At 40.1% G+C, this 22,812-nt stretch overlaps 1 protein-coding gene across 5 annotated transcripts in view; it reads right to left on the bottom strand.

Moving 5' to 3' along the window:
- SPIRE1 (spire type actin nucleation factor 1) overlaps positions 1-21,228 on the bottom strand; it is a 127,985-nt gene extending 106,757 nt beyond the window's left edge. For 4 of the 5 annotated variants that reach the window (XM_027885336.1, XM_027885338.1, XM_027885339.1 and 1 more), the window contains exons 1-2: positions 20,381-21,228; positions 8,551-8,585 (exon numbers count right to left, since the gene is read on the bottom strand). In XM_027885336.1, coding sequence (XP_027741137.1) covers positions 8,551-8,585; positions 20,381-20,684 — 339 coding nt within the window. In that variant the 5' untranslated portion in view covers positions 20,685-21,228. The remainder of the gene's footprint in view (positions 1-8,550; positions 8,586-20,380) is intronic. The other variant, XM_027885337.1, reaches the window with a different exon arrangement.
- Between the last annotated feature and the right edge of the window lie 1,584 nt (positions 21,229-22,812).

Below are 22,812 nucleotides of genomic sequence, written 5' to 3'. Positions count from 1 at the left end.
TTCACAATCACCAAAGGTGAAGGAGCTTGAAATTCCTAGTTTAGAAGAATACATGCATGTTTTTCTCATCTATGTTCTCTGAAACATTTGTAAGAGCTGTCCTTCAAAGCAAACAGAATCCATGACACATCTTCCTAAGCAAACAAACCAGATGGAGCAATTTGTTTACTTTGCAATGAGTGTCTGCTTCAGACAAACAACAGTAGGAAGAAGAGAGTCTGAATGCGCAGGTCACAGGTAAAGAGAAAAGCAACATATGGCAATCCCAAAACCACAGTGCAGCCAAAGGAGAGTCTTTCAAAAAACTTTGAAGAAATATTTTTCTCACTGCCAAGAAAAGAGTAAGTGGTAGGTAGTGTGCATTAACCAAGACAACCCAACACAAAAAGACATAAAGGCTGAATTATCATCTTGGCAACAGAGAAGAGAGGGGTGCTTTTAGCAGATGGCAATTAAGGATTTGGCAGGCATCTGGAGGAAAGGAAAGGATGTGAGTCAAAGATAATGGTAGTATCACAAGTCCAGATAACAGAGGAGATAAAGACACAACGAAAAATACACAGCAGACAAATAATGAATTCAGAACATCCACTAAGACCAACAGAAGAAACAAGCAGGAAAGCAGAGAGCTGTGAAAGAACACATTTGGAAAAGAGAGTCATCTCAGCAACACTGGGGATCATCAAATATTGGGCAGAGGCAGTAACACACACCTGCAAAAGCAGATGATTAACTTTTTGGTTAGGGAGAAATAAAGGAAGTTAATGAATGAACTGTAAAAGATTTTGAAGGAGAGCAGGAGAGGGAGGGTTGGAAGTAAAGGTACAGTGAGAAATGGAGACAAGAGACTTGGACAAGTGTGTTTCAGGCTTAGGGACTAATAGGTGGAAGAGAAAAACTTATCAGTTTAACACAATAGCCTTACTTTCTTAAATGAAACAGGAGTTAATCTACTAAGTGTGAACAGCTTGCCTTGTCCTAGTTAATTATTTAACCTTCGCTTCTTGCTGAGGGTGAAGTACTAACAGCATTACAGGTGCTTCATAATTACTGCTAGTTAATAGAAAAAAGGGACATGATGAAATACACATTTAGAATTCAGTCTAATTTTATCTCTGTGTTTAATTTACCCTTTGCATTTCCTTTTGGTAAATAGAGGTATTTTACTGCTACAGCACACAGCAATACTAAATGATAAGTAAAGAGTTCAGCATGGAACATCTTTCAGATTCTCTCCTTCATGCTATTAAGGAGAGATCTTGGAGCTTGCTTTGTTTTCCCATGATTGACATTACAGACATGTCAGTGGCAGACAAAATTAAACAGTTTAAGATGAAAATGTTCACACTGGTAGGTCATGGGGAGCACAGAAACTTACCAGTTGCTAGAAAGTTCACTCTGGAACAAAAGCTCAAATGAATTGCACTGTGTTGAGCCAAACAAAAGAAAGTACAAAACTAACAAAAAACTCCCTTTTGCCTCAGTGAGCCCCTAGACCAACTCCATACTGTCTCTGCCAAAGAAGGCATGCAGTGCTGAACACTCTCACGGCTCGACTGCAAATCTTGCTTTGTTTAACGTCTCAACTTCTCAGATCAAGTGATTTAGATAAAAAAACTACATGTAAGTGTTCATGTGAAGAAAACATTTAGTCATAGAACTGCAAAGAAAAAAAACAATGTTTTTGAGTAAGGACTAACTAAAACCTAGAAACTAACAAAAAAATCCCCATAGTATTTTCAACAGATTGTTTTCTGCTGATCTCACTGCATGCTAGAATAAGCCTTATGATTTTTGAACACTCAAAGACAGTGTTACAGGGAATTTCTGCAACCACCATGACCTGCCCTGTTATTAATTAACCTACTGAAAATTGTATTTTATTAAAATTTCAATTAAACTTTACTCTTAGTACTTTCCCTGAGTAACCTTTGGAAATTCTAAGAGGGGACACAACATTTCTCCTCCCTTCTCCTGCCATAATTGGAGCCTCTGCATGATCACAACCAGAGGACAGCCGCTCTTCTTGCTCCCAGCTGACAGACAAGATAGCAGAAGGCAGCAAGAGAACTTGAAGACTAAATAAAAATTAATCACACTCTCTACTGTTCATTCATTACACCTTTCATAATGTTATTTTCCCAAGTATAAATTGCAGGGGGTTCAACACATGCAATATGAAAAGTGGATAATAAGAATTTAAATGTTAAAATATGATCTACTTCATACAAGAACAGTTTATATGAACTAGATCAGTATCCCTAAGCACATCCAAAGCACAAATGACTCAATATTAATATGTTGTCACTGAAGAGTGTATGTGTCATTAAACAAGGCAGATGGGAGCACTCTGGATTAATATCATTCATAAACAACTATTTTTCTCAATTCTTTTCACATTTTGAAAATAAACTTACTGATATTGTTATTTTCATCTTTCAATTTTTGCCTCATTTTCCTAATGGTTAAATTTAAAGCAATATTTGCTTTTAAATTGGGAAACCAGTACCTGGTAACTGAACTGCTGAAGCAAAATCAACTGTTTTGTTCCTTTGAGTTCCTGTCCTCTTTGACCACTGAACATATTCAAAACTGATTAACAAGAAATTAGTTTATCTTTGCTATGTTAAAATTAGACTAACCCAATAATGCATGTTATTGCTGAAATAATGCTGCTTAGATTTTCAAGGATCCTTGTGATAGAGTCATAGAGTCACTAAACGCAGGCCATCCAGAAACATAAAAATTTGGTACCAATTAGGAACACATACACACACAAAAGGTCTGTTTGTACAATTTTTTTCTCCTAAGATGATTTAATAACCTAATAGAACCATAATATTTTACCAAAAAAAATTAAAAGAAATTAATCATTCAATGTCTGTTCTTTATAAAACACCAGTAATACCCACTGCAGTCAGAGCAAGTTACTCGTGTCCTGCAGTGAGGTAGCTACAATATCAAAAGTAGAACATCTGGAAGACAAAATGCAGTAAAAAATGATTGCAATATTATATTTGAATACTTAATCAAATCACCAAAGTGCTCTTTGCTCATCTGAAGCAAAATATGTGCTAAAGTTTGATTTCCTTTGGCTTCCCAAAAATCAAGCCAGACATTGAACCTATTCAGTACTCCCAGCTTCACCCCTGCAAGAGCAAATGCTATGCAGACTGAAGTGATGCAGGGAAAGAATAACTGTAAACAACAAGAAATATTCAGACATTGAGCTGCTTTGTGTACTTTTCATTTGCCATTTAACCTACATTTTATATACCTTATTCTCATCACCTGTATATCTTCTGTACGCTTTTTACATTGTGGATGTTGAACTTCTGAGTGAATAGAAATATTCAAGAACAGAAGGCCTAGGTTGGGTTTTGTCCCCTGTAGATCAAAAAGCCAACACTATCAGATCAAACTTATCACTGAAATTGAATTCACGGAACTCTAGGGTGTATTCTGCCTCAGTTTTGCCCTAGGCAAAATACTTAAAGAAATAACAAAGAACTCCCTCCATGCAACCGCTCTGAGAACTATTATCCATTTCTATTCATCCACAGAAAGTATACTCTGTTTGGAATATGTTTTTACTATTAACTGTTCGGTAGTTAACAAAGAGGCAGGAAAACATAGCATCTCTAACAGAAAATTCATAACTAGCAGAGCTCATAGACAAACCATGTCATATAATCTCAGAAGGCTTTGAGGGATTTAGCAGATCAGAAATGTAGTTCTAAGTTTTGTAGTTTAAAATTTATTTCCTATAACAAGCAAAAAAAAAAAAGTATGGAACACAGCATTCATACTGATACTCTAAACTTGTCTTCTATTACATACAACTACAAAGAAGGACAACACAAAGGGCCATTAGATTGTACATATGCAAGCAACATCTAAAGCCTAATTTTCCCCGGCAGTTTGAATGAGCCATCAAATTACTCTCTTGGTCTTAACAGACAGGCAAACACGTCCACTGGCACTGGTTTACTCAAAAAATAGCACCTTACAGATAATTGATGTGATAGCTATCAGTCAGTACATATGATTGCTACCACAGGTATGCTAACATGCCACTGATAGGATGGGTATCTTTTCAAGCACAATACAATAGAATTTATATAGAAAGGGTTCTGCCAAAACTAAAGAGCTGTACAAATTATCTTATTCTTCCAAAACTCTGAGACACCTTTCAGAGTCAATCTATATTTGCAAACTTTCCCATTTAATCCCATGAAAAAAAAATAGGTAATCCTGTAGTTACCACAGGGTAACTATACAGGGAATAGTTTTGTGCTTTGATATTTTAAAAACAAAAAAAAAAACAAACAAAAACACCACCCCCCCACCTAACTCCCAAAAAAACCCATCAAAAAAACACCACTACCACCAGCAGCTAATGTAATGCTCCATGCTCTGTTATTTGTGTTTTTCAGAGGCAAAAGCTTCCCTGGAGGGATCCAAGTTACTGTAAGACCTTGTTTTCCACCACCTCTTATCTGAAATTGTCAGGAGACCAAAGGCTGAAATCTTCCTCTGGACTCTTCCCCAGCTGATTGAGAGGTTTATCGGTGGTATCACTGGAATGAAGATTTCATAATAAATCCTGTGTGACTTTAGGGTGTGTAAATTAATAAAGGCACATCATACTACCTGCAAAATTACAGAGCCTTTACAAGGAACAGCTGAATTCTCTCAGAGACTCTGGACAGATGGCAGGATTGTACTATCACTAAATCAGCTTAGTCAAATACATTATTAGTTCTCCAGCCCAATATTTGCTGTGTATTCCTAATTAAATTGCTGAATGAAAATGGCAATGTGCCAAGCTTATAGCAAGTAAACACTAGAAATCCATTTTTTTCCAAGATCGATCTCCTCCTGATGTGCCAGAAAACGAATTACAAAAAACAAAGCTTCTCTTGAAAAAGCAGCTCATTACAAAACACTTTTTTGTATGTTCACTATTTAATCAAATGTCTGTTAAGCTGCTTCTTTGTGACTATGAAGTATTTCAGGAAAACCAGGATGTCAGACTGACTGCCACAGAACCCCCACATCAGTGATCAAGCATAATGGTCTTTCAGGTATCTAAAATAACAGGTCCCTCCACGGCTGGATGCGCAGCTTCTCTGAGAGATAATTCCATCATCAAGGGATGAGCGCTTCACTTATCAGAACTGCCACATAATGGTCAAGCACAAATTAATGCTTGCAAGAAAAGATGCACGATTCTACTTCAGTTTCTAGAAGGCAATTCCAAGTGCTTGCTAATTTTCCCCTTAAAAGCACAAGGAATCAAAAGCGTTCATAAAATCACCAAATTTGTAACCAAGCATTCACAGAGAAATTTATTTTTTCAGTACATAATCGAAACTTATTTTGATGCAAGTCGTGCTCAGTCATATTTTACCAATTCTCAAACATTTTTGCCTGTCCTCTGTGCAGTGCCATTTCTTCTTCCTTGTCACCATAAGGTTAATGCTCAGGAAGAACAAAGTGATTATTACTGTGCATGACAAGAATTGTTTGCTGCAGCAATTACTCCTCAATCAGAATGAGTGTAAACTTTTGTTTACCCTCAACACGGATAGAAAAATGAACCCCAGATATTAGCATATGCTAAATACACATTTTACACTGCTTGAATTATGAGCAGGTAACACACTTTAATAAGGGTGTGGCATTATGACACCTCTTTTGAAATCCTAACATTCTGTGCTATTAAATACATGTTCTTATTTTCATCTGCATGAGAGAAGTGGTTGATTTTATTTGCATCAATACACCAAACTAACAGGTATATATTCTCATTTGTGTCAAAGCAAACACTATATTCTTATAACCTATATATTTATTTCCCTGAATGATTATCTGAAATATAGTCAACGTTTCAAGTTCCCAATGAAAAGGTTAAAAAAATTATCTCCACAGACAAATACCATAATTTTCACTGTACGCTGAGATTTTTAATCTGATAGCTCATGAATAGAATTTGCATACAGAGCAGACAAAGTCTCCCTAAAACACTTCTACAATTGATTCCCTTAGTGATTTGACATGAACTGAACAGTCTTGAACAATTTATTCACCATTCTTTGGGACAGGCTCTTTAACTCCTGAGTCCCTAACAAACGTGAGAGGCTGCGTGTATCTTTATACTGGTGTGCACACTGGTTAACTGCACTAATCATACACAACAGGTCTGTGCTCAGTTAGGTGGGTCTTTTCAAATACAGGCAATTAAACCCTCCTACATATGAATCACTTTGCATTCACAGAATACTTTCTATATGAGCACTAAATATTTACAAACGAGGCTGGCATATTTTATATAATCTTCACCACCTCGGCTGAGATGACTAAGGAGCGCTATCATTATGTACATAACAGAGTTACAGGCAGGTGCAGATTAAATAAGGTCACCTTATTCCTTATTCCCATCTTCCCATTATGGCTATGGCACCTGGACTCTGAACTTAACACACTATTCACGTTGCTAGCTTGAAATAAAAGGCGTGTCGATTCAGGATAGTTTACAGGATGTCTGGCAAAAAATTATTATTGTTATTAGTTAAGATTTTATGAAGCTTCCCACATATTCTAATATGTTCAATCAGGCCGTACTCTCTCACACAGGAATCAAAAAAGTGAGATGAGCTGTCTCTGATGAATTCCTGGTTCTGAAAAACACAAACATCATCAACTTCAAGTCTAACGCTGTAGCCCCAAAGGAATTTTGGAAAGGAAAAAGTCACTGACTCCTTCACAGACTCCTTCAAAATGACAGAGATAAAGAGAAGAGTCAATATGCTAATGGTCACAGTGCTGCTTATTAGAGACATTTTAAAATGAAGCCTCTGTCTCACGGGAAATTCTAATCTGATTTTCTTTTCAACTATTAACAAAAAATATTTTTGAAATATCAAAACTGAAGAACTCTTTTCCCTTGGAAGATAGAGTATAACATATCCAACTGACTCTTACTGCACATCTTCATTTGAAACAAAAGCACTTTACTTTCCCAAAGTGAAGTATTTTAAGTTTTGCTAAAAATATTTTAACAGAGATTTATTGTCTGCATTTTTAGTGTTAGGGCCTTTTATTACCTTCCATTTAAAAAGCACAAAGCAAAATTGTAAATGATATTTAGTACGCAAAGCAGATGACACAATAGATTATAATTTGTAAATAAGGCACTAGATTTGTGAATTGAGATTTTACAAATGCTGAAACAAAACCAGGATGCATTTCCTTAAACTGAACCACACAAAGAAATAAAATGCACCTATTTCCAATTTCTGTACTTGCATGTGTTAAGAATTACTCCTTACACCATGTCCTGCAGAAAGTATGTTTTTGGATTTATGATTATTTTTAATAATACTTCCAAAAACCTGGATGGCGTTAGCATTTTACCATTTGTAGTTGAATCAGCTGGCCTTTCATTTTGTCCTTAAACCAGCCATTATCATGCACAGTTTATCTCTGTATAAACCACTGGGTAACAGCAGTTTGTCACCTTCGTATACATTATTGATGAGAAAGCAGACAACCCACCAATTAAGATGCTTCCCTTGTCCCATCTCCAGGCTCAGCCTGAGGTACTGATGGAACAGTTGAAGCAAAAACTCAGTTTTACATTTCAAAGAAAGTTCAAAGGCAGTGAGAAAAGGCTACTCTGCAAAGGACACAGAAATTGTATTTATTGCTGAAAAAGTTTATTTAAGGAGTAGACTATATTATTTACTCTGTAAGGTAACAAAAATTATACTGTGACTACACATCTTGTTCAACTACACATTCAATTTAGTTTTTCTTTCAGTCTTGTATTAAATCTATGAATCTGACAAATGATAGTTTGAACATTCTCCTGCAACACAAGTCACAGTCTAGTATCAGACACGGAGTTAAATAATGGCCAAGATATAAGTGAAGCAGATTTAAATGGATTTGTGTTTCTACTGCTACCCCAGTAAGATATACAACAACATATCTTGTGCCCCAAAACATTGGCAAGTGATCAATTAAAGGAAATATTAAAAGTATCTGAAATCAGGATGTATTTAGATGGACAAACAACCCTGAGATAACTTGTATTCTCTCCTTCCATCCAAATTCTCAGGTTGTCAATAATCACCAAGCCACTCCATAAATACAAAGTATTTATTCCATGGCCAATTATTCCTTCCTAAAGTAAGTAAAACAGGAGAATTTATCCAACAGAAGTTACCTAAATTAAATATTCTGCTAAAAATATGCCTATTTTTTAAAGAAATTAGTATCAAATGAAATTACATTGGCTGAATAGCATATCTCTCATCTCGTTTCTGAAAAACAACTCAGCCTTACTTCCCTATGTTCCTGAGACTAAACATCCCATGTTAAGACACATTGATGCAGCTGTCAACAAAAGTCATAAATACAATACACAGTACAACTCTGCAATGGTAAGTACATAGAATAAGTGCACCACTTCTACACTGTAAGTTAATGGAAAAGAGGTGAGCTAAATCAGCACTAGTAGACAACACAGAGTATTTCTCTTACCTCCATTTCCGTGCAGTGTAAACGGCCTGATTTACCTGTAACAGAAAAAAAAAAGTTTTCAGATTAAGTAAAAGAATATGAAACAAAATTAAACTAAAAACTTGAGGGTTTTTTTTTTAAATAATTGCCAAATATTCTTTGTCTTACTTGAATCACACATTTCAATAATGCTATTATTATGAATGCATCACAGAATTAACAACAAGAAGGCCCTACCCTTTTTATTTGGATCCTTCACAATACTCCCTTTTAAAAAGATGTGCCTTTAATGCCTTGGTTCATTATTTAAATTTTATGACTGATGCTTGGCCATGGAGGGAACATGAAAACACACTGGCTTAAATTAAGCAGTAGCAAATAATTATTTCAAGAGAAAAAACAACATTAATTCATAAACCAGGGAAAAGCCACTGTTTCATCTAATACTTCTGGGATATCAAAGAGTTCAACAACACAAAGTTCAAGCAAATTAAAGTTGGAGCATTACGGTACTATTTTTGTAAGTCCCTCTTGTAATTTTTTGCATTTCCTCAGAGTTCAGGAACATCACTTTGGAATTTGTATAATATAGAAAAATTAAGTTTCTGAACTGTTTCACCAAATTGAAATCTCAATTTTCTCAAATACAAACCAGCTTCACACAGAAGTGTCTTGGTAGCTTACAAAAAGAAGACTGAAATTTCACAGTATATTAGGAAACTATCGTCACTAAAAGCAGCAAGTTTATAATTTTGTATTAATAATACTTATCAAAGTATAGTGAAGTCATTCTGACAGGATGATTTTCTGCTGGAAAAATTATATTCAAGAAAGTTAAATCTATCCATTTAGAAGGGAACCTACACAAAACCTAATTTCAAAACACACAGTTCAATTTTACTCTTTTTGTCTTAGGTTTTTGGCTGCACTGCACTCACACTGCTTGTTTAAAACCTGTGACTTTAGGCCCGATGGCATAATTCCAAGTCCTCACGTGCTCAAAAACTAGAAAAGGATGCATTTGCTTGACTGTGAGTGCTCTGAGAGTATATGTTCCAGGGGATGGTTGCCAAGGATTTACAGCAATAGTTAGGAAAAGTCTGCAGTTTGTAGCCACAACTGGAGGGACTGTTTTATCAGACTGGCTGACGAGCCCAAGGAGGCTCAACCAACTGGTTAGCACAATGTTTGCAAAGAGGAGTGATCATACTGACTCCATGTTACACGTGAAGAGCACGCAAAGCACTCAGCACTGAGAGAGAGTCACCTGTATTGACAAAAAGCTTAATTTTTCGTACTGAACTGGTCACCTTCCCTTCAAAACTAAAGGTTAAACACATCTTGAATGAACAGGGAACATCCACCCAGCAGAGTGAAAGTTGTTTACCTTCCTTCTGAACTGTTGCCAGTGTAAGCTGAATGCTTAACGCTGGTGTCTGACTTCAAAACAAAAAGCAGAAGAGTGACTTAAAAGGCGGCTTTGGCATCACACATTATCTTTTCAAAAGGACTGGTGCCTCTGGTTGATTCACTTTGAGAGTCACATAAAACGTTTTATTCTGTTTAAAATGGTAACATTCATATGATTGCTGTAAATGGGAGAAAATTACTGAGAATGTTTTTTAACTACCCCTATGATTATTAGCAGATTTATTAATGTCAGGGACTATTTTTGTGAAACTCCCATTATAGATGACCAAAACAATGTCTCTCCATGATAGAAGATGATACAAGACTAATTCACAGAAATGTAGTCAAGATAGGAAAAACAAAATAGCACATGCTGCCTTTTCTGGATAAAGGTATTATTTTTTTAAAAAACTACTACTTGATAGAAAATTAGTATTTTAAACCTATAACGATGCATTAGCATACAGCAGGCCACCAACGTTTGCAACCACCTGATAATTTAAAATATCTGGACTTGCATCTCTTATAGGAACAGAAGTCAAACTGTCCACTAGGTCCTCTCATTAGCCCAAAGTACACATTGCTACACCTCATAACACTGCTGAGATCCTATAAAGATCCTTTCAATAGAAGTCCTAAACAAATGCTGAAGCGTAGAAAACAAATAAATCAGCCCAGACCAAACCAAGAAAGACAAAACTGGAATTTCTGAAAGTAACAGCAAGACGCTTATCTTGCAGCTCCTTTGACAGATCTTTCATTAACTTCCATGAAAGCTGTTCTTCAAGGAAAAGCACTCAAATTCTGGAAAGTTTCCTTATTTCATAGATGCTACTATCAGTATTGTCATGATTGCATGTGCTGGGGCAGGAAGGGGGAATAACAAGTAGTTTAAGCCTCACACCAGTTCAAATGCACCGCAGACAGTATTCTAGACAGGTGCAAACTACTAAGTGACTTACAACATTATAATATGTGCTGTGTTATGGAAATTATTAACCATACCATTCCATATGCCTCTCTACACCCTGAGTCCAGCTATACACTTAACAGATTTCCCCAAGGTGTTTGCAGTGGCCTGTGGACACCCTCCATCAGGCATTTACTACATTTCAGAAGAGATAATTAACAATACTGTTAACGCACTTACATACATCTATCAAGATTGAAATGAATTAGCTTTTATATGGCCCCTACAAACCGATTTACTTAAACTGGTTTTATTTATACTGGCTGGGGTAGAAATTTCTTTCCTCTTCAGCTGACATGATTGAAAAAGCTGAAACTCATAAATGTAGCCTAAGGGTCACACTTTCTTCATTTGCACTGCGAGAAAAAAAAAAACCTAAAAGAAGTCATAGAATAGTCTCTGTCTGCAAGCACTGTTAAGTGTTTCTCTGATAAATAGGTGAAGTCTTGAAAGATTATTTCAGCTGCTGCTTCTTAAGATAAATGCAGACTTCTCCAGACTTCAGAACCATTCAACTAGATATTCATCTGTGTAGCTTTTCCACCACTCTTACTGCCAAAAAAACATTCAACAATAATCTTCCATGACAGCTTTCAAATAGCAGCTAATACATTCATTACTAGTAAACAGCATAATTTTAACTGTCAACTTCAGTTTATAAACAAACTACAGTTTGGAAGATAATATGATTTTTCACCCTCAGCTTGTTGAATGCAAAAAGTGAAGTTTTTGTAAGAAGAAAAGTGACTTACATTGGAGGTTTCCTGTATTTCTGAAACCAGGCTTCAGAGAGACACATTTGCCAGGGAAAAGAAAAAAAAAAAAAAAAAAAAAGAGAAAAGAAATCCCAAACCTTCAAATGCATTTTTTGTTCTTAAAAATTTCTATTTGAAAATCATTCTTATATCAAACTCTCAACAAGAGGAGTTATGACAAACTTTCATCAAGCACTAGGGAACACTGTCTCACCTCTTAAGGCAGGAGCTTCCTGTACTGCTGCCACTGGTAAGAAGCACACATTTAAGACTTAGTTTTGAAAGAAAAATAAATAATTCAGTATGTTAGGATGGATTGACACAAAAAATATTTGTAGGAAAGTATGTGGGATGTGCAAAACCATTTGCAATCCCATCTGAAGAAAAATTAAGGTACAGAGTTGACGTTAGTGACGTGACACCACAATCACACGGCCGCTGTTTCAGCTATAACCAGCTTCTTTAAGAGCCCCGAAGCTCAGAGCATCTCCCTACCCTTCCTCTAGTGTCTCAGACTCCTGTGCTCAGATCCACAGGCATTTCCTTAAAGACAGCTTCTCGCAGAATTGAAATTATAAACACTGATTTTCTGGCAACAGTGTGGCTGATGTATGCACTGGCAACAAACTTGAAACTCACTTTCTGTTAAAGATTAAGATTATAATTAAATGTCACAGCCCACTTCTGTAGGTTTAGAGTGAAATCAAGTTGAATTTCTACTTGCATTCTAGCTTTTACATCTTCAAGAGTCACTGTAGCTACAATAATAAGCTTTTCTCTGCCCTTAAGAGAATGAGGAACTCTTCCAATAAAAAAAAAAAAAAAAAAAAGAAGTTCAGACTCCCATTTCATCATCTGATTGCAGAACCTGGAGCTTTGGGAACTTTAGAGTTACCAAAAACTGGAGAGCTGGTAACTATCTGAAACTAGTCAGATTAGTTACAAAATCTGACAAGTTCATCAATACAAGAGTCAGGATGAGTACCAATAAAAGGAAAAGGAATGCAAAAAGACAGCAAAGGAAACCATGCAACACCAGAAAAAGAGATGAATATGCAAAGAACAGGATTCATAATTAAATGAAGGGAGAGGAAAACACTGATGTAGGAGGAGTGAGCCAGAATTCTGGCTAAGGATGATATTACAAGATAAAGTGAAGAGGACAGTGAAAACTTGCATGATAAAGAGAAATAGAAAAAAAGGTGACAATGACAAATATAGGGAAAGTGTAGCTTATGAGTAAGACATCAAGATGCAGGGAAGAAGGTCAAGAACACGAGCAAATGGAAGGAAGCAGACTGGATTAGGAGAGGTAATAAGAGACCCCTCAGAGCATCAAGCACAGAGCCCCACTTTTTTAAGAAAAACACACTTTGAGGAACAACAAAACCTTCCTTTAAACTGTAATTAGAAGGCAACGAGAAATGGGATGAGTTTTTAGAGCTTGTGGCTTTTTGGTTGTGACTCATGATTTCTGTATCAGCCTACAGCTGATGACCTAGTAATTATATGGCTCATTTCTCTGCTTGAGGAAGGAAAGAGAAAGAAATTGTAAAAACTGTAAGAGAATACAAAGAAAATTCTTAGAGAAGTTTCTAGACCAAAGGCAGTCAGGACTTTCCGGCCCTGTGTCAATCTTTTTTCATGCCTTCATTTTTCTCCATTCAACACTTCACTTAAATTACTCCTCATTTTGTACAGTCACAGGCAATCCTCTTGTAAATCGCACAAAGCAAAGGTAATGAATGACTAAAAGGTCTTATGTGTTAATACTCTGTTAAACTTTGTAATAAAAATATTTTTTAAATTGCAAATTAACAAATCCATGCTACCTTACTGCTACCTTCTAATATATAATTAAATAGTCACTTGTCTCATTTCTACTCTGCATAAGCCTGTGCTCACCATGCAACTTTTCTGTGTTCCACTGCTCACCTTCTTTAGAAAATCTCTAAACTTCCCTATAGATCACATCAATTTTTGTTACTCTAAGAAAATGCTGAGGTAGATCCACATCTCTGAGTGCTGCTGAGCTCTATTCATAGCTGCCAGTCTCTTCTGTAGATGTGTAAATACAGATATTACATTCACTTTCCTCTGGCCTGTCCAGATATCAACCCTTCACAAAAAAAGCGTGAATTTGCAGAATTTATGTGTCTCAATTTTCATTTTTATTTTTTAAAATTTCTGTTACTCTAATCATATTCTCATTTTTCCTGGAGCTACCCAACTGTGTGCTCATCCAACAAGTAAGTGTGCTCCTGGCAGAATTCTGACTTCATTGAAGTCACCAGCAGCTTCTCTCATCATGTTTGATGGATCTGGACTTTCAAGCAAGTCACAGCTTTTCTAAATTGGTAACAGCACTGCTGGATCTGTTAAAAACTTTCACCAGTTGTGAATAAACTCTCTCAAGTATATGAAAAAGGAGTTCTTTTAATTCTTTTTCTACCTTGGCTATGTCTTTGCAGTCTTGTGTTTACACTGAACAAAGTGACTCATCTTCTTTTGTTCCTCTTAAAGTGCACAGTAATAAAATTCAGTAACACACTCCTAGTTGCATGTGTCACAAAGCTAGCTTAAGGTTTTATCGGGAATGGTACAATATTCCTTTTGTCTCCTTACCGGATCCAATGCTGTAATGTGATAAATTGATTCAGAAACAAAGAGTAAACACTCCTCAGTTTCCTTTTAACAGATACTAAGAAAAAGCTTCCCCAATTTCATAAAGATATGTTCATTTCCAACATTAATCCAGGTTGTTATGTGCCTTTAATCCTCTTGTCACCTGCAACATACCTACTGCACACTTGGCAAACATGCTCACACTTGGGTAAGGCTCATTCTCAGCGCTGCTGCCATGCGGGTCATTTGCACTGCCTGTCACTCTGATCTCGTCTTGCTCTCTGAATCATCCTGTTCAAGGCACTTTCTCTCGCTCTCCCTCTGTCACATCATACACTGTTACTGTCTTCATTTCCAAAGCTCTTCTTGCGCGACCCCAGTCCTACCCATCACTTCTTACTGGGTACTGTGGGGTAAACCATCACCTCCAGCCAGCCCTGAAGCTAGACTCCATCACCCATGGTTTTTAGCCAAAAAAACCCAAACTTTGTTCTTTCTCCAGTGATGCCACACAGGGACATGATAACTCTCTGCAACATCATGGCAGATGTCTTATTTTTCATTCCACTTTTCAGTCAATGTTAACAATGACAACTAAAATTCCACTTGCCTTTCTACAGCAACATTTTTACTGCATTAGCCAGGAAAACCTCGGTTAAATTACAACTGTGTTATCTTACTTAAAGTCATTATTAATACCAGGAGCCCACAATTACTCAAAGTTTTTCTTTCAAAGTTCTTATTTTTTCCTTAGGAAACAGTGCGGTTTTCAGATAACACCAAATCAGACTTCATTCCTTCACTGCCTATTTGCCATCTTCAACATTTCTCTATACAAGTATAGGTATTTGTATGGAGAAGTGGTCACCTATCACTGTTGGAAACTTCCTTCCATTTCTTTTGTGCAGGCATTTGAAATACGCACTTTTTTTTAGTCAAATACATTGTTTTGTTATGCCCAGGTCTTTCCTTTGCTTATTTTGTCCTCTTCCACCAGAGATGCCTAAAACAGGACCTCCAGCACCTGCAAATATTCACAGAGAGTCCATGTAACCCCTGGTGCATGGGATGCATCAGCATAAGCCATGACTGGAGGCCTTCCAATTCACACTTATGTACTGGGAACCACTCTGATGAAAGAAAGCCTGGCATAAATAAGGCCTAAGCTTTCTTTTTTCACAGATCAGTAGAGCATGCAGAGATAAAAAAAAGCATCAACTCACCAAGGCTCCTCTGTGCTGTCTAGTACTATTTTCTTCCTACCTTGACTTCCAACATTAACATACTTACATAGATTTCTATCTTAAAACTCTTGGGGGATAAAGTGAGGCTCAATACATCAAGCCTCACTATTTTTAAATAGAGATGTATCTTAATACCACTGAACTAAACCCAAATTCAGAGCATAATTAAGTCAGCATTCTAGAGTTACTCTTTATTTTAGCATTATTCATAGCAACACCTCTTTTGAAACTTAAACAGCAAGAAAGGCTACTCTCATCTACCATCTTCAGAAAGGGTCAATAAAATTAGAAGGAAAGTGTCAGTACATTCATTTTCCTCTAAAAATCACGCTTGTTTTTCCTCTTGGTCCACAAGCAACTGAGAGATGAGAATGTCTTGATTCACACAAACTGAATTTGCATTTATTTGCCCTATACTTCTCCACACTGCCCTCCAATACTTGGGCACAACAAGGGTGTAAGAATGACACAAAGGTCATTAAAACTGCCAAGACAACATAAACTATTCTTCTCCAGCATGTCTCACCCTGAGCCCTCCAAGTCGCGTGAAAGCCACCATGCAGTCAACTTTTCTGTGATCTTTTTGATTCAAAGCCAGGATACTCCATTCATTATGCCCTCCTGCTGAACATCTGGCAGACTGCCAAGAGAAAAATCTGCATCATACTTGCTTCTGATAAGACCAGCAGTAATTTCCGTCTGTGCTTTCTCTTCTAGGGCTGGAGGACAAGGCAAAAGAAGAGCCATTGACAGTACCAACAGAGGCGCGATCCCAGGAGGGAGAGGGAAGGCTGAGGAGCACCACATTCCTGCCAGCCCTCAACAGCCAGCGGATGGAAGTCAGCCCAGTTCGGCATTCAAAATACCCATCATTGCCCCTTTCCAACATCCTCACGGCTGTTTCTCCTAAGGAGCTCAGTGCAATCCCCAGAATCAGGGGCTGCCTTTGCTAAGTCAGGGATCTGGCACTAACAAAACACGTGGGGAAAACTCTCATTTTACCAAGCCTGCTAATGCCCAAACCTGTCCTGCAGGAAGGAGGTGGCACAGCCAGTGTGCTGAAAAGCAAAAGCCCCTTATCCAGCTTGTAGTAAAAGCTCAATGCCAATGAAATAGCCTCCTGTGCCCTAAGGTATCCGGATGCCACTGAATACTGGGCATGAGGTTTATTGCCAGCTCTTGTGTGGGTTTTCTGTTCCTGCATCTATCATTTCATTATTGCTCCAAGTTTATAAAAGCACATTGTAAATGTGGTTCTGCAAGAGAGCTCAGAGAAGTCAAAACACGTCTACCCCAAATGTTTTAGCTCATTCAGAAGTAATTTTTATTGCATCTGGCACTTCACGAGATGCCACCCTTACCTCTTTTTGTATAAATTGCATGTAACAAAGAGATGGCTAAAACACCCATCAGTTAAAATACATTCTACTCTATATGTCCAACTTTTTCGCGGGTATTTCTAAGCAACCCATGTTTCTGTGGTACTCAGATGACACACAGTTACCATGATCCATACTAAGATGACCACAGTGAGCAATTCTTTGGGTTTTCTTGCGCTTCCATGTTTGTTTCTTACTTTGGTTCTGTAAAAGCAATAAGGTTTGCACTGCTCTGTAAAAGCATCGCTTCGGGTGCGTCTCTAGAGCAAACTCTGTGACACGGCTGCATTTGCTGCTGACTTCGCCCGAGCCCCACTGACAGGCGTGACTGATCACATCGCTCTTCACAACCCCGGACAAAGCCCGAATGTTCGCTACCCAAAGACACCATTCTTCGGGGACTCCTTTATTTGCCCACACAGGATTCTGTTGTTTACTAAAACAGAAACTAACAGCCAGTATTTGTTCCTGTGAATTATCCAAACCTATGCACCAACCTACAGCTATACATTTTTTACGTATCACTAGAACAAAACAGATTTACAACCCGGAGCTTTAACTTGCAGAACCCCTATTGCTCTAACAAACCTCCTGACACGGGCATTTAAATCTAAATTGTCTGAAATACAAAGGCAGGAAAACAATTAGCAGGAATACTTTCTGATCCTCCTTTTGCCAGGGATTCAGGTAATATTAATGGTTACATGAAAATTAATAAAGGAGTGGCATTTTCATCCTTAATATTTTTACTTCCTTTTAACCAAAACCTTGCTTTTTAACAAGCTAACCAAATATTAATAGATCACACAGATAAAACTGGAAAGATTTGAGAATCAGTCCCTGGTTGTGGTTAAGGACAGTGATTCAACTCCAGTGGCGTTTTTTCTGCCCCACTATCAGCGAAACTCATCTTTGTTTCCTATCTCAAGGACATTTTCTTCAATTTCTATGTATTGTTACTTGGAATTTCAAATATTGTGCATTAACTGGAAAACTGTTTCACAAGAAACTGCTTTGGAAAACTACCATCAGTTTCTACATAACCAGTAATTCTTTTTAAGAGAACTCCTAATTTATATCTCAGGAGCAAAATTAAAGTGACCAGACAAGTTCAGGGCTTATGCTTCGCTATACTGCTCCCCAAGACACAGCACCAGTGCAGTGGTTCTTCCTAAGCTCTCACTGCTACAATGCAGAATACATAAGCCTTGAGATGCTCAAGATGAAATTGGCTCAGGAAGCTCATTAATCATCACCTAAGGAGAATGCAGTGAGCAATAAGGAAAACAACGGGAACATTTCAAAAGATACCAACCAGAAGCAAGCCTACTGTCAGCTCCTCAATATTCAGTATCATGAATTAACAACATTCACTGTACCGCTTACATGACAGTTTCCAGTGAAAACCTGCTAGAGGTTTCACAAATCAAAGAACGTATAAAATCCTTTGTGAAACCTTGATGGGTGAGCAATGGCCTATATTTCCACAGTCTATTCAAAGTTTGGGAGATTTGGAAGGCCAGGAGCAGGGAGAGGATCCCAGAAGGAATACTGCCTCCTTTCAAATCCAGGCACCTACCAGCCTGCGGCTGATGGAAATGCAGGATCACTGAGTATGGTTTAGGGACATCTGGTAGAAAACTCCCCTCCTCCCCTTTTCTATTATGTGGACCAGAGGGGGTTCTCTCCCTGGGATAGCTCCCCTCTCGTGCTTCCCTGGGAGGTCTTAGCAGACTGGTTATCTTTATTTTTATATACACACACTCTAAGATTTTCAACAAATAAACACATGCATGTGTTGTCAGCCAATATGCAACATAAAACATACAATAAAAATATTTAAAAACAAAAGATAAAAAAGAGACAAAAATAGACAAAGATGGAAGATAAAAAAGGTCTCTTCCATCCAAAAATTTAAATGCGGTATCAACATACGCAGGTCAGCACATGTTAACTAAAACATTTTCAAAGAGTAATGCAGATGTGACACGCAGCTTTAGCATAAACTAAACATGCTGGGTATCAGTGAGGGGCCTGAACTTTATATCTGAGTATATCTAACACCTTCCAGTAAAGATGTACTGTAAGAGGAAATAGAACAAGCCCACCAATAGCAAGGAAAGAAAGCAAAAAAAGAAAGCAACACATAGTAAACCAATATATTTCCTCCAGTCAGAAAGAGAAAGGAAGAAGTCTGATATCATCTCATAAGACTGTTAGCAAAAGCAGCACACAATAATGCAATACAGAACTCTTCAATGTACTTGTGACATGCAGATGTCTTGGTCAGGAAAGCATTTTCCTGGAATTTCTGGGTGTTGGTCTGGCATTTAAATAACATTACAAAGACCTGGTTTTTAAAACAATTTTAAAAGCACACTAGATCACATTTAAATGGAAGTCATTATTAGACTCATTACAATTGTAGAACAAAACCATGCCACTTCTTCCACTGCATATATTTTGATATTTGCATGTACCTCTAAAAACCAAACTGGATTACTGCAAATCTCAACTAAAAGACTTTTCAGACAGGCATTGTATTAAAAGGCTTCATTAAACTGTAACACCAGGCATAATATCCGTGTTCCAAATGCTGAGGGCTCCATTAACCCCATTTTGTGAATTTACCACTGCCTTCTGCTTCACACAACTTTAAAATGCCAAAACCTCTGTCTTCCCCGAAAATTCTGTGACGTCGAATGTGAACTAGGCTGTTATTGGGGAATATCACCATGTATGTGATAACCAACTATGCATGTGATCCCTCTGCTGCCCGGCTTTAATTTCTTTTCAGAAATCAAGCTTTACTTCCAAGAAAAACTACTGCTTTCCGCATTCATAATCAAAAGGTTTGAAATGCTGAAAAGACCTGTGCCCTCATTTTCCTTTCCAATGCAAGATACGCTTTCCTGGGTATTTTAACGAAACAGATGGCAGGTGCTAAGCCCCTGAACACGGCTTTCTCACTTACTTAATGTCAGCACACATCTAAATCGATCTATTTCTATTAGGTGCCTTTTGATGCCAAGCTGTTTCCGGGAGCCCCTGCGGGATGCAGGGCACGGCCGGAGGAGCCCCAGGAGCGGGGAGCCTCCAAGAGCAGGCGCTCCCGGTGCGCGGATGACACGGGATTACGCACCAGGAGAGACGACGCAATTACAAAACACCGAACCCGCATTCGCCCGCCCGTGCCCGCACGCAGGCGACCGCATCCCAGGCGGCGGGTTCTACCTTTCCACGCACGACACCCAGATCCTGCAGGGACACGGACACACACACACACACATGCAGATTCCCCCACCGCCCCCGGCACGGCCGAGGAGCCAAGCGCTCTCCCATCGCGACCCTCCGGCGGGAAGGACCGTCCCCTGCCGGACAAAGGCTGATGGAGATGGGCGGCCGACCCCGGCTGGTGCGGCCGCTGTGCCCGGGGGCTGAGCGGGGCTGGCGGACCCCCGGCCTTACCTGCGGCGGGCGGGGACGGCCGGTCGGGCTCGTCCTGCTCCAGGGTGACGGCGCCGTCCCGCCAGACGCGGAGGTGCGCGGCCGCCGCCCCCGGCCTGCCGGCGGGGGTCTCTCCGCGGCGGGCGCGGGCGCGCAGCGAGGCGCAGCACTGGTAACACACGGCCCACGCCTGCTCCTCGTTGATGGGCTGGTTGTAGAGCCGCAGGATCTCCTCCAGCGACAGCGCCTCCGGCTGCCCGCCGGACCCGCCGCCGTCCTCCTCCTCGTCGGCGGCGGGGCGGGAGGCGCCGGGCTGGGGCTCCATGCCCTGCGTCCGCCGCGGTGCTGCTCGCTCAGTGACCGGCCCCGCCGCCGCGGCAGCGGCTGCTGCTTGCGCTGATGATGCTGCCGCCCGGTCCCGCCGTGCTCATCCTCCCCGCCCCGCTAGTGACACCAGGCCGCCGGACGGACAGCCCGGCCCGCGCGGCAGGCAGGCTGGCAGGCAGGCAGGCGGCTGGATCCAGGAACCAGGCGGGAGGAAGGCAAGCAGCAGGATCAGCACCCGGTCCGCCCGCTGCCGCCGCCGCCACCGCCGCCGCAGGGGGAGCGACAGCTCATAGCAACGCAATGGCGTCCCGCCCCGCCCGCCCCCGCCGCCGCCCGGCGCCGCAGCGCCCCCTGCCGGCCCCGGCCGCTACGGCGTGGAGGGACAAGGCGGGATTCCCCTCAGGGCTACCGCGGCAGGCAGGGCTCGGATCTCCCGGTCGGACGTTGGGCTTCCTCCCCTGCCTGAGACACGGAGAGCGGTGGGGTGTTCTTATCCCACAACCCTCGAGCCGTTCCTCCTGCGCCAGCGTTCGTAACACCCCCCCCCCGAAAACGGACGATTTCCCTGCAACCCCAACTGCCGAACACCGACACCAACCCACATCATCACGGACACGGCGAAACGTATTAGCCAGACACTGCTATCACAGCAGGAGGGTGGGAGGCTTTGAATCCCAGGGTCTGCCCTCCCAACGCAAACACTTCCTCCGAGAAAGCTCCATCCTCGGCTCCTTCCAGCAGCAAGGCTGGAAGGGCACAGAGAGGCCGGCAGCAGCCGAACCATCACAGTCTGGAAAGGGAACAACAAGGGAATCGTCTTCCAAGCAGCTGGGAACTGACGTCCCTGCCCCTGAACACACCTGGGCACCAGAAGGGCACAGCCCTTCGTGCCAAGGTTCTCCCCACGTAAACGAGGAAAAAACCCAGACTACATAACCTAACACTCACACCGAACACACAGTGTTTTTCTCTTTAGCGTTTTACCCCTCAGACGTGAAAGGGGAAACTAAAATTGTCCCGTTCGCCCCCGCTCCCCATGAGACTGGAGGGTGTGACGGGACAGCGCGGGGCAGTGCCCCCTGTCGCACAGCCGGGATAGCGCCCAGCTCCAGCCAGCCAGCTCCTCTCCCATTCCGCTTCCCGCTCCTCTCTCCTTTCTCTTCCAGCTGTTCTGACCGCCTCTGCTTTTTCCGTCCTGCAGTGACGTACACGTGTGTAACATAACTGCATATAAGATACAACTAGTACTTAAATAACGATGTTAAATTTAGCGATATTCACCATGTAATATGATCCAGCCTTTCACGTTACATTGGATTACAATGAAAAAAAATCCTGTATGCTGTGTAACAGGTAAACGAATACATTTTGATCTTTCAGGTATAAAAAGAAAGACAACCCAGAACCAGATTTGTAAAGTTAGCAGCAGTGCCAGTAAGTACATAATGTACTACTAAAATTCCAAGTTAAAACCCCAGTGCTACAGTATTTAATACTTCTTGAAAAAAAACCAAAACAAAACAAAAATGGTGTCACGCTACCACACTGCTGATTAAATGTATGTTCAAAATGCCACCATCCACTCCTGTTGTATGTGCTGCAAGCTTCTCTAGAATTAGTCAATTCTTTTTGCTCCAGCACCAGCAGAAAGAGCTGTCTCTCTCTTACAAGCAGAATGAAAGGAGGTGGTCATGGACTATCACAGACACAGAACAGCTTCTACAGAAGAAACCAAACAGTTTCAAATCTTCCAGCCCCGAGAAGAGACACCTGGAGTCCACATGGTGAAAAATCTGAGAGGCCTGATATGGAGATGTTCAGTAAGTCCAATTGCTTACCATTTTGCAAAGCATGAAGACTAAAAGATACTGAGCAAAATCATCATCCACAGGTTTAACACAGACAAAACCACAGATGAGTAATTAAGTTCAGATCTGAGCGTCAGAACTAGACAAAAACACAAATGGCTGTCGAGCGAAATGGCCTGGCTACAACTTCTACCTCAGAAACTTCCTAAACTAACATCAGAAAAAAGGTACCACTTCATCTAACCCATCACAGCTATTCACATGTTCAGGTATCCAAGTCCTAATATGTATTTTAAAAAATAAACCCACAAATTACTA

The sequence above is a fragment of the Empidonax traillii genome, unplaced genomic scaffold (assembly GCF_003031625.1).
Source record: "Empidonax traillii isolate 1590-97213 ecotype Southwest subspecies unplaced genomic scaffold, ASM303162v1 scaffold165:size1224784, whole genome shotgun sequence".
Taxonomy (NCBI): Eukaryota; Metazoa; Chordata; class Aves; order Passeriformes; family Tyrannidae; genus Empidonax; species Empidonax traillii.
The sequence above is the reverse complement of the archived record's forward strand: the minus strand, read 5'-3'. Positions and strand labels throughout refer to the sequence as shown.